Source organism: Pseudophryne corroboree, chromosome 5, assembly GCF_028390025.1.
Source record: "Pseudophryne corroboree isolate aPseCor3 chromosome 5, aPseCor3.hap2, whole genome shotgun sequence".
NCBI classification, from domain to species: domain Eukaryota; kingdom Metazoa; phylum Chordata; class Amphibia; order Anura; family Myobatrachidae; genus Pseudophryne; species Pseudophryne corroboree.
Window position 1 is genome coordinate 423,622,523 of NC_086448.1, and position 12,249 is coordinate 423,634,771.

General features: G+C 47.9%; 1 protein-coding gene across 2 annotated transcripts in view; it reads right to left on the reverse strand.

The window, feature by feature from the left end:
• The window catches only part of ICE1 (interactor of little elongation complex ELL subunit 1), a 292,267-nt gene that overhangs the window by 73,163 nt on the left and 206,855 nt on the right, over positions 1-12,249 (reverse strand). For both annotated transcript variants that reach the window (XM_063922809.1, XM_063922810.1), the window contains exons 14-15: positions 1,815-2,179; positions 1-1,092 (exon numbers count right to left, since the gene is read on the reverse strand). The exon at positions 1-1,092 is cut by the window's left edge and continues 3,072 nt beyond it. In XM_063922809.1, the coding sequence (XP_063778879.1) occupies positions 1-1,092; positions 1,815-2,179 (1,457 nt within the window). The remainder of the gene's footprint in view (positions 1,093-1,814; positions 2,180-12,249) is intronic.

Below are 12,249 nucleotides of genomic sequence, written 5' to 3' on the forward strand. Positions count from 1 at the left end.
TAAGTATTTATCTGTGTCCATAGATGAACCAACAACAGAATTTCCAGAATTAACATTTTTAAAAGAACACTCTGACAATTTACAGTCTACACCAAGTTTATCCTCAACATGAGATGGACATGTGTCACCAATAACATTTTGCTCACCATTAGCAGTATTTAATAGACTAGAATTTTCTCTTGAACATTTCTCAGAGTTTATACATGATGAGCTTTCCTGGTGTGGACCACTAACACTGGAGCTCTCCATGGAAATTAAGTTGTCCTCATTTGTTGTCAAACTACTATGAACAATCAGGTCTCCAGTTCTGGAACCATTATCAGATAAACATCCAATGTATTCATGGTCATTAGACGCTAAAGTATGGCAGTTAATACTATCCACAATTAAGTTGTTTGTGTCATCTGGCTTAATTGAGTTTACTGCTGGATTGCAATCAACAGTCAACTGCGTTGTAGAACTGAAGTAATCTTCAGAAGACTGCATTTTGTGATTTTCCAACTTGTTTTCAAAATCTCCAGGTTTAACGTTATTTACACTGTTTATTTCAGTTCTGGATACTTCAGAAAGATCAGGTTTTTCTAACTTTGACTCATTCAGGTCATCTAACGATTCTGGAGATATAGCAAAGTTTGCCTGAAGCAATGAACGCACCTCAGAACTGTCTTTTCTGTTAACAGGATCATTTGATGTGCCTTTGTGTCCAGTGATCACCTCTTTAAGTGCAGGCACTGCCTTTGTGACAAGGTCAAAACTTACTTCAGACTGCAAAGCAGTTGGTTTTAGGTCTTGCCTGTTCGTTGCCAATTCTGTAGCTATGGCAGGGTCATCATTAGAATCCGTTGTGATGTGGTATGTTATGTCAACTGTAGCTACTGCACTGTTGTCACCTTCATCATTTATGCCAATGCACTGTTTATTGGCCTTCTCAAGAAAATATCCTGTTTGTACATGTGAAACAGATCTGTCCTGATCTTGAACACAAAACAAGTTATCTAAGGTTGCAGAGTCCATTGTACTAGTTGCCCCAATGTCAGTTGTGCCATCACAGCTCTCAGCATCACTAGTATCCGTGAATTCTCCAAAGATATGCTGTAAAATAAAAAAAAAACATGGTCAGAATATCAGTTTAACATCTGTAAGTACAGATATGCCTTCATACATCTTTGCTGTAGTCACACCAAACAGGTCCTCTTGAAGCACCAGGTCGCATGAGAATCTTCTAGCGTTGGGTGTCTTTGTGTTGAAAATAGGTCAGATGTATTAAGCTTGGAGAAGAGATAGAAAAAGTGATAAACCAGTGATAAGCACAAGGTGATAACTCACCAGCCAGTCATTATGGATTTGGAAAATGACAGGAGCCGACTGGCTGGTGCGTTATCACCTTGCTCTTATCAATGCTTTATCGCTACTTTATCCATTCTCCAGGCTTAATACATCTGCCCCACTGCTTCTTATTCACCCGAGAAGACTGTGCTAATTAATTTTGAGTTGCACAGGACGTGACAGCTCACTCATGCTAAGCATCTCGCACTGTATGGTGTATTGAGGCTAGAAGTATGAGGATGCATCTGTTTGTTACATTCTCACAGAAGGTAAAATACAGAATTAACAACATCAGTACGAGTGGAGTCCTTTCTTTCAGAACACAGTTATTCTTAGTTAGAGAGACATAAATTGAAAGGTTTACTTATTCTAAATGCGACATACATTTTGTACCGCTCTTGTTACCTTTAACAGATTAGGTAGCATATATTTTGTCTCTTTTGAAAGATCACTTATCAGGCCGATGATTGTGAAGGTTTTACACCTACCTCTGCAGTCAACGGTGACAATTCTAATGGAGATAAAAGACGTGGGAGAGGTGTTGCCCAGTTCATTACTTGCTGAACTTCTTCCATTTCATTTTCTAGATCAGAATTTACAGAGTGGCTGTCACTCAGATCCTTGGGAGTAAATAAGCCTGTAGTTGTTTCCTTGTAAAAGGCACTGTTTCCATTGCACACTGCTGCAGCTGCCTCAGGAGTAGGCTTCCCCTTTGATTTCACACACTTTGTTGGATCATAAGATGCTTGTACGGGAGCCAGCTCTGAGAGACTTATTTCAGGGCTGTTATGGCTAGGAGGTGGAGTGCACTCAGCGAACTGTTTGATATTTCGCTCTTTCCTCACACGTATTTCTAAGATGAAACAAAAATTAACAATTTTGTTTAATCACTTAACGGACAAAATGTTTGTTCAAAAAACAGCTCAGAAAATAGGATTTTAAATTACCTACCGGTAAATCCTTTTCTCGTATTCCATAAGGGATATTGGGGGAATCTAGTACGATGGGGTATAGACGGGGTCCAAAGGAGCTGGTGCACTTTACATTTTTTCAACTGGGTGTGCTGACTCCTCCCCTCTATGCCCCCTCCTACAGGCAGTTATAGGTAAAATAGTGCCTGAAGGAGAAAGGACATACTTGAGAGAAGGAACAACGAGTGGTGAGATTTACGCACCAGCACACCCCCAACATAAATCGACCAGCAACGGCTGGTAACAAAACAGCAACAGCTGAACAGGTAACCATAAAAAAGAGAACATGCAGAAAAGTCAACACACTGAGGCTGGCGCCCAATATCCCTTATGGCAGGCATGTCCAAACTGCGGCCCTCCAGCTGTTGTGAAACTACATATCCCAGCATGCCCTGACACAGTTTTGCTGTCAGAGAATGCTATAGCTGTGTCAGGGCATGCTGGGATGTGTAGTTTCTCAACAGCTGGAGGGCCGCAGTTTGGACATGCCTGCCTTATGGGCTACGAGAAAAGGATTTACCAGTAGGTAATTAAAATCCTATTTTCTCTAGCATCCATATGGGATATTGGGGGAATCTAGTGCGATGGGGACGTCCCAAAGATTCCAGAACGGGCAGGAATGTGCGGGGACGTCTGCAGCACCGCCTGCCCAAACTGGGAATCCTTTAGCCAGGGTATCAACCTGCAGAACTTCACAAAGGTGTTCTTCCCTGACCAGGTAGCAGCTCGGCATAGTTGCAAGGCCGAGACTCCACGGGCACCCGCCCAGGATGCCCCTACTGATCTTGTAGAGTGGGCCTTCAGAGGCTGTGGCACATGCAAGGCTGCTGACACATAAGCCTGTTGGATAGTAAGCCTAAGTCCATGAGCAATGGACTGCTTTGAAGCAGGGATACCCTTTTTCTGCGCATCATATAGCACGAACAAGGAATCCGTCTTTCTGATCAGAGCTGTTCTCTTGACATAGATCTTCAAGGCTCGCACAGCATCCAATGCCTCCGGAGGAGCAGAAGTGCCGCAACCACAATAGGTTGATTCAAGTGGAACGCAGAGACGACCTTCGGCAGGAACTGCTACCTAGTCCTGAGCTCTGCTCTGTACTCGTAAAAGACCAAGTAGTGGCTTTTACACGATAAGGCCCCCAATTCTTAGACACACCTAGCAGACACCAGGGCCAATAACATCACCGTCTTCCACGTGAGGTACTTGTCTTCCACGTGAGGTACTTGTCTTCCACCGTCGTCAGAGGTTAAAACCAGGAGGACTGTACAAATTCCAACACTACATTCAAGTCCCAGGGTGCCGTGGGCAGCACAAAAATAAGAATTTACTTACCGATAATTCTATTTCTCATAGTCCGTAGTGGATGCTGGGACTCCGTCAGGACCATGGGGAATAGCGGGCTCCGCAGGAGACAGGGCACATCTAAATAAAGCTTTTAGGATCACATGGTGCGTACTGGCTCCTCCCCCTATGACCCTCCTCCAAGCCTCAGCCAGGTACTGTGCCCGGACGAGCGTACACAATAAGGAAGGATCTTGAATCCCGGGTAAGACTCATACCAGCCACACCAATCACACCGTACAACTTGTGATCTGAATCCAGTTAACAGTATGATAACAAAAAACGAAGTAGCCTCTGAAAAGATGGCTCACAACAATAGTAATAACCCGATCTTTGTAACAATAACTATGTACAAGTATTGCAGACAATCCGCACTTGGGATGGGCGCCCAGCATCCACTACGGACTATGAGAAATAGAATTATCGGTAAGTAAATTCTTATTTTCTCTAACGTCCTAGTGGATGCTGGGACTCCGTCAGGACCATGGGGATTATACCAAAGCTCCAAACGGGCGGGAGAGTGCGGATGACTCTGCAGCACCGAATGAGAGAACTCCAGGTCCTCCTTAGCCAGAGTATCAAATTTGTAAAATTTTACAAACGTGTTCTCCCCTGACCACGTAGCTGCTCGGCAAAGTTGTAATGCCGAGACCCCTCGGGCAGCCGCCCAAGATGAGCCCACTTTCCTTGTGGAGTGGGCCTTTACAGATTTAGGCTGTGGCAGGCCTGCCACAGAATGTGCAAGTTGGATTGTGCTACAGATCCAACGTGCAATCGTCTGTTTAGACGCAGGAGCACCCATCTTGTTGGGTGCATACAATATAAACAACGAGTCAGATTTTCTGACTCCAGCTGTCCTTGAAATATATATTTTTAATGCTCTGACAACGTCCAGTAACTTGGAGTCCTCCAAGTCGCTAGTAGCCGCAGGCACCACAATAGGCTGGTTCAAGTGAAAAGCCGAAACCACCTTAGGGAGAAAATGAGGACGTGTCCGCAGTTCTGCCCTGTCCGAATGGAAAATCAGATATGGGCTTTTGTATGATAAACCCGCCAACTCTGAAACTCTCCTGGCTGAAGCCAGGGCCAATAGCATGGTTACCTTCCATGTAAGGTATTTTAAATCTACCGATTTTAGAGGCTCAAACCAATGAGATTTGAGAAAATTCAAAACTACGTTCAAATCCCACGGTGCCACTGGAGGCACTATTGGGGGTTGTATATGTAGTACACCTTTGACAAAAGTTTGTACTTCAGGCACTGATGCCAATTCCTTCTGGAAGAAGATTGATAAGGCCGAAATTTGAACTTTAATGGACCCCAATTTTAGGCCCATAGACAATCCTGCTTGCAGGAAATGTAAGAATCGACCCAATTGAAATTCTTCCGTTGGAGCCTTCTTGGCCTCACACCACGCAACATATTTTCGCCAAATGCGGTGATAATGTTGTACAGTCACTTCCTTTCTAGCCTTAATCAAGGTAGGAATAACTTCCTCTGGAATGCCCTTTTCTTTTAGAATCCGGCGTTCAACCGCCATGCCGTCAAACGCAGACGCGGTAAGTCTTGGAACATACAAGGTCCCTGCTGAAGCAGATCCCTTCTTAGAGGTAGAGGCCATGGATCCTCCGTGAGCATCTCTTGAAGTTCCGGATACCAAGTTCTTCTTGGCCAGTCCGGAGCCACCAGTATTGTTCTTACTCCTCTTTTCCGTATAATTCTCAGTACCTTTGGTATGAGAGGCAGAGGAGGGAACACATACACTGACTGGTACACCCACGGTGTTACCAGAGCGTCCACAGCTATTGCCTGAGGGTCTCTTGACCTGGCGCAATATCTGTCCAATTTTTTGTTGAGGCGAGACGCCATTATGTCCACCTTTGGTCTTTCCCAACGGTTCACAATCATGTGGAAGACTTCTGGATGAAGTCCCCATTCTCCCGGGTGAAGGTCGTGTCTGCTGAGGAAGTCTGCTTCCCAGTTGTCCACTCCCGGGATGAACACTGCTGACAGTGCTATGACATGATTCTCCGCCCAGCGCAGAATCCTTGCAGCTTCTGTCATTGCTCTTCTGCTTCTCGTGCCGCCTTGTCGGTTTACGTGGGCGACTGCCGTGATGTTGTCCGACTGGATCAACACCGGCTGACCCTGAAGCAGCGATTTTGCCAGGCTTAGAGCATTGTAGATCGCGCTTAGCTCCAGTATATTTATGTGAAGGGACGTCTCCAGGTTTGACCACACGCCCTGGAAGTTTCTTCCCTGTGTGACTGCTCCCCAGCCTCGTAGGCTGGCATCCGTAGTCACCAGGACCCAGTCCTGTATGCCGAATCTGCGGCCCTCTAACAGATGGGCACTCTGCAACCACCACAGGAGAGACAACCTTGTTCTTGGTGACAGTGTTATCCGCTGATGCATGTGCAGATGCGATCCGGACCATTTGTCCAGCAGATCCCACTGAAATGTCCGTGCATGGAATCTGCCGAATGGAATCGCTTCGTAAGAAGCCACCATCTTTCCCAGGACCCTTGTGCATTGATGTACTGACACAGTTCCTGGTTTTAGGAGGTTCCTGACAAGTTCGGATAACTCCCTTGCTTTCTCCTCCGGGAGAAACACCTTTTTCTGAACCGTGTCCAGAATCATTCCCAGGAACAGCAGACGAGTTGTCGGGGTCAATTGAGATTTTGGAAGATTCAGAATCCACCCGTGTTGCTGAAGCACTACCTGGGTTAGTGCTACACCGACTTCCAGCTGTTCTCTGGACTTTGCCCTTATCAGGAGATCGTCCAAGTAAGGGATAATTAATACGCCTTTTCTTCGTAGAAGAACCATCATTTCGGTCATTACCTTGGTAAAGACCCGAGGGGCCGTGGACAAACCAAACGGCAGCGTTTGAAACTGATAATGACAGTCTTGTATCACGAACCTGAGATACCCTTGGTGTGAGGGGTAAATTGGGACATGCAGATAAGCATCTTTTATGTCCAGGGACACCATGAAGTCCCCTTCTTCCAGATTCGCTATCACTGCTCTGAGTGACTCCATCTTGAACTTGAATTTCTGTATGTACAGGTTCAAGGATTTCAGGTTTAGAATAGGTCTTACCGAACCGTCCGGCTTCGGTACCACAAATAGTGTGGAATAATACCCCTTTCCCTGTTGTAGGAGGGGTACCTTGACTATCACCTGCTGAGAATACAGCTTGTGAATGGCTTCCAAAACCGACGTCCTTTCTGAGGGAGACGTTGGAAAAGCAGACTTTAGGAACCGGCGAGGGGGAGACCTTTCGAACTCCAACATGTAACCCTGAGATATTATCTGCAGGATCCACAGGTCCACTTGTGAGCGAGCCCACTGATTGCTGAAAATCTTGAGTCGACCCCCCACCGCTCCTGAGTCCGCTTGTAAAGCCCCAGCGTCATGCTGATGGCTTTGTAGAACCCGGGGCGGGCTTCTGGTCCTGGGCAGGGGCTGCTTGCTGCCCTCTCTTACCCTTTCCTCTGCCTCGCGGCAGATAAGACTGTCCTTTTGGTCGCTTGTTTTTATAGGAGCGAAAGGACTGCGGCTGAAAAGACGGTGTCTTTTTCTGTTGGGAGGGGGTCTGAGGTAAAAAAGTGGATTTGCCGGCAGTTGCCGTGGCCACCAGGTCCGAAAGACCGACCCCAAATAATTCCTCTCCTTTATATGGCAATACTTCCATATGCCTTTTGGAATCCGCATCACCTGACCACTGTCGCGTCCATAAACTTCTTCTGGCAGATATGGACATCGCGCTTACTCTTGATGCTAGAGTACAAATATCCCTCTGAGCATCTCGCATATAAAGAAAAGCATCCTTTAATTGCTCTAGAGTCAATAAAATACTGTCCCTATCCAGGGTATCAATATTTTCAGTCAGAGAATCCAACCACACTACCCCAGCACTGCACATCCAGGCTGAGGCTACTGCCGGTCGCAGTATAACACCAGTATGTGTGTATATACTCTTCAGTGTAGTTTCCAGCCTCCTATCTGCTGGATCCTTGAGGGCGGCCGTATCAGGAGACGGCAACGCCACTTGCTTTGATAAACGTGTGAGCGCCTTATCCACCCTAGGGGGTGTTTCCCAGCGCGCCCTAACCTCTGGTGGGAAAGGGTATAATGCCAATAACTTCTTGGAAATTAGCAGTTTTCTATCTGGGTTAACCCACGCTTCGTCACACACGTCATTCAATTCCTCTGATTCTGGAAAAGCTACAGGTAGTTTTTTCACCCCCCACATAATACCCCTTTTTGAGGTACCAGCAGTATCAGAGATCTGCAAAGCCTCCTTCATTGCCGTGATCATATAACGTGTGGCCCTATTGGAAAATACGTTTGTTTCTTCACCGTCGACACTAGATTCATCTGTGTCGGTACCCGTGTCGACTGACTGAGGTAAGGGACGTTTTACAGCCCCTGACGGTGTCTGAGACGCCTGAGCCGGTACTAACTGGTTTTCCGGCCGTCTCATTTCGTCAACTGACTTTTGTAATGTGCTAACATTATCACGTAATTCCATAACTAAAGCCATCCATTCCGGTGTCGACTCCCTAGGGGGTGACATCACCATTACCGGCAATTGCTCTGCCTCCACACCAACATCGTCCTCATACATGTCGACACACACGTACCGACACACAGCAGCCACACAGGGAATGCTCTAATCGAAGACAGGACCCTCTTAGCCCTTTGGGGAGACAGAGGGAGAGTTTGCCAGCACACACCAAAAACGCTATAAATGTATATAAACAACCCTAGAAGGTGTTGTTTTTGATATAAGCGCTTTTAATATATCAATATCGCCAAATTATGCCCCCCTTCTCTTTGTTACCCTGTTTCTGTAGTGCAGTGCAGGGGAGAGTCCTGGGAGCCTTCCTCACCAGCGGAGCTGAGCAGGAAAATGGCGCTGAGTGCTGAGGAGAATAAGCTCCGCCCCTTTTTCGGCGGGCTTTTCTCCCGGGTTTTAAGAAAACTGGCCTGGGTTAAATACATACATATAGCCTTAATGGCTATATGTGATGTATTTATTTTGCCACTAAAGGTATTTAATATTGCTGCCCAGGGCGCCCCCAGCAGCGCCCTGCACCCTCCGTGACTGAATCAGTGAGACGTGTAGCAACAATGGCGCACAGCTGCAGTGCTGTGCGCTACCTTCATGAAGACTGAGGAGTCTTCTGCCGCCTGCTTTCCGGACCTCCGTCTTCAGCGTCTGTAAGGGGGATCGGCGGCGCGGCTCCGGGACGAACCCCAGGAGGACCTGTGTTCCGACTCCCTCTGGAGCTAAGTGTCCAGTAGCCTAAGACTCCAATCCATCCTGCACGCAGGTGAGTTGGAAATCTCTCCCCTAAGTCCCTCGATGCAGTGATCCTGTTGCCAGCAGGATTCACTGAGATTTAAACCTAAAAAAACTTTTTCTAAGCAGCTCTTTAGGAGAGCCACCTAGATTGCACCCTTCTCGGACGGGCACAAAAACCTAACTGAGGCTTGGAGGAGGGTCATAGGGGGAGGAGCCAGTACGCACCATGTGATCCTAAAAGCTTTATTTAGATGTGCCCTGTCTCCTGCGGAGCCCGCTATTCCCCATGGTCCTGACGGAGTCCCAGCATCCACTAGGACGTTAGAGAAAAGGAGGTTGAATTTGAAGTTCAGACCAGAAGTTCAGACCTTCTTGCAAGGAGTTTGCAAGAAGGTCTGAACTTCTGGCAATACTGCCAATTTCTTCTGGAAGAAAATGGAGAGAGCTGAAATCTGGACCTTAATGGAACCCAGAATGTAAACCCTTATCCACACCAGCCTGCAGGAAACAGAGGAACCGTCCCAAGAGAAACTCCACCGGATACATGCAGTCCTCGCACCAAGAGACATATTTCTTCCAGATAGGATGATAGTGTTTTGACGTCACAAGTTTCCTGGCCTGCACCATGGTAGCAATAACCTTTTTGGAAAGGCCCTTGTGAGCCACGATGTTCCGCTCAACCTCCATGCTGTCAAACGAAGCCGCCTTAAGTCCGGGTAGACAAATGGTCCTTGTTGAAGATCTCTTCTCAGTGGCAGAGGCCAAGGGTCTTCGACGGACATGTCCAGAAGATCCGCTTACCAAGCCCTCCGAGGCCAATCAGAGGCAATCAGAATTGCCTGGACTCCTTGATTCCTGATTCGCTTGAGCACCCTTGGGAGCAATGGAATCGGAGGAAATAGGTAGACCAGCCCGTAAGGCCAAGGTGACGTCGGTGCATCTACTGCCCTCACCTCACTCAGTCCCTGGTTCGTGAGCAATACCAACGAAGCTTCCTGATGAGCCGAGTAGCCATCATGTCTATTTGTGGGCAGCCACACTGGACAAAGATCTGCTGAAACACCTGATGGTGAAGCGCCCACTCTCCCGGGTGGAGATTGTGACAACTCAGGAAGTCCGCTTCTCAGTTGTCTACTTCGGAATGAAGATTACGGACATTGCTCTTGCATTTCTTTCTGCCCAGAGGAGTATCTTTGACACGTCTCGCATGCAGGCCCTGCTTTTTGTCCCTCCTTGTCGACTGATGTACGCCACTGCTGTGGCGTTGTCCGACTGTACCTGGATCGCGTGATCCCTGAAGAGAGGCCTAAAGCACAGTATTACAGATCGCCCGAAGTTCCAGAATGTTGATCAGAAAGAGCGCTTCGTGGGCTGACCACCTGCCCTGGAACTGAGCCCCCTGGGTGACAGCTCCCTATCCTCTCAGACTTGCATCCATCGTAAGGAGGATCCAATCCTGAATCCCGAAACTTTGGCCTTCCAGTAGGTTGGAGGACTACAGCCACCACAGGAGAGAAATCCTGGTCTGAGGTGACAGACAAATTATCCAGTGCATCTGAAGATGTGACCCGGACCACTTGGTCGGGAGATCCAATTGAAAAGTCCTCGCATGGAACCTTCCATACTGGATCGCCTCGTACGAGGCAACCATTTTCCACAACAATCTTATGCAAAGATGGATGGATAGCCGAGTAGGCCGGAGAACCATGCGGACCGTCTCCTGAAGTGTTTTCGCCTTGTCCTTTGGGAGGAACACTTTTTGGGCCATAGTATACAGCAGCATACCCAGGAACAGGAGTCTGAGTTGGCTCCAGGTGGGACTTCTGTAAATTGAGGATCCACCCATGGTGTGACAGAAGCTGGATAGTGTGGTCTATATGCAGCAATAAAAGCTCCCTGGATCTTGCTTTTATCAGGAAATTGTCCAAGTAAGAGACATTGACCTCCTGGACCCGGCCATCACCTTCGTGAACACCCTCGGAGCTATGGACAGGCCGAAGGGTAGCGCCTGGAACTGGTAGTGATCGTTCAGCAGGGCAAACCTCAGGTAAGCCTGATGAGGTGGCCAAATCGGGATATAGAGAGATAGGCGTCTTTTATATCCAGGGAGACCATGAACGGGGGAGTTCAGTCTTCCAGTCCCACAATCACTGCTTGCAAGGATTCCATCTTGAACTTGAAAACCTTTAGCTAAGGGTTCAAGGATTTTAGATTAAGAATGGGCCTTACACAACCGTCCGATTTCGGTACCCAATATTAGGATGGCCTGTTGCAGAGTAACACGCATATCCTCCAAAGCTGGTAAGTTTGATTTGAAAAATCGTTTGGGAGGAGCACTGTCGAACTCCAGCTTATAGCCCTGAGAAATTAGGTCCTTGACCCAGGTACGCAGATGAAGTGACACAGCCAAGCTCCCACCTGGAAATCCCCTCGGGGTGGGTGGGCACCGTCATGCTGAGGCCTTAGCTGCACTGGTGCTCTCCTGAGAACCGGCGATCGCTGGTTTTCTTGTCTTACCTCTGGTTCCTCTAGCAGCATTGGTGGCACCTCTGGTCCTAGATCTAAGGGGGTCATTCCGAGTTAATCGCTAGCTGCCGTTGATCGCAGCGCAGTGATCAAGCTAAAAATCAGCATTTCTGCGCATGCATATGCACCGCAATGCGCAGGCGCATCGTATAGGTACAATGAGCATCGTGGTTTTGCACAGAGTGTAACGAACATTCCAGTCACACGGCCGAACGCAGGAAGATTGACATGAAGTGGGCATTTCTGGGTGTCAACTGACTGTTTTCAGGGAGTACTTAGAAAAACGCAGGCATGGCAGAAAAAACCCGCAGGCGTGGCAGAAAAAACCCGCAGGCGTGGCAGAAAAAACCCGCAGGCGTGGCAGAAAAAACCCGCAGGCGTGGCAGAAAACCTGCAGGCGTGGCAGAAAACCTGCAGGCGTGGCAGGGCGTTCGCTGGGCGGGTGTGTGACGTCAAAAGCAGTCCCTCAGTCATTAGAATCAACGAACACAAAGAGTAACTACAGGGCTGGCCTTGTTTTGCACAAAAAGATTTTGCAGGCGCTCTGCTGCACAAGCGTTCGCACTTCTGCAAAGAGAATATACACTCTCCCCAGTGGGCGGCGACAATGTGTTTGCACGGCTGCTAAAAACTGCTAGCGAGCGATCAACTCGGAATGATCCCCTAAATCTGTTAGACCAAAAAGGACTGGTTAGACGGCCCCGGGTAGGAACGTCTAGCCGGCGGGGCCCCAGACGGGAAAAACGTGGGTTTCTCTGCAGTAAC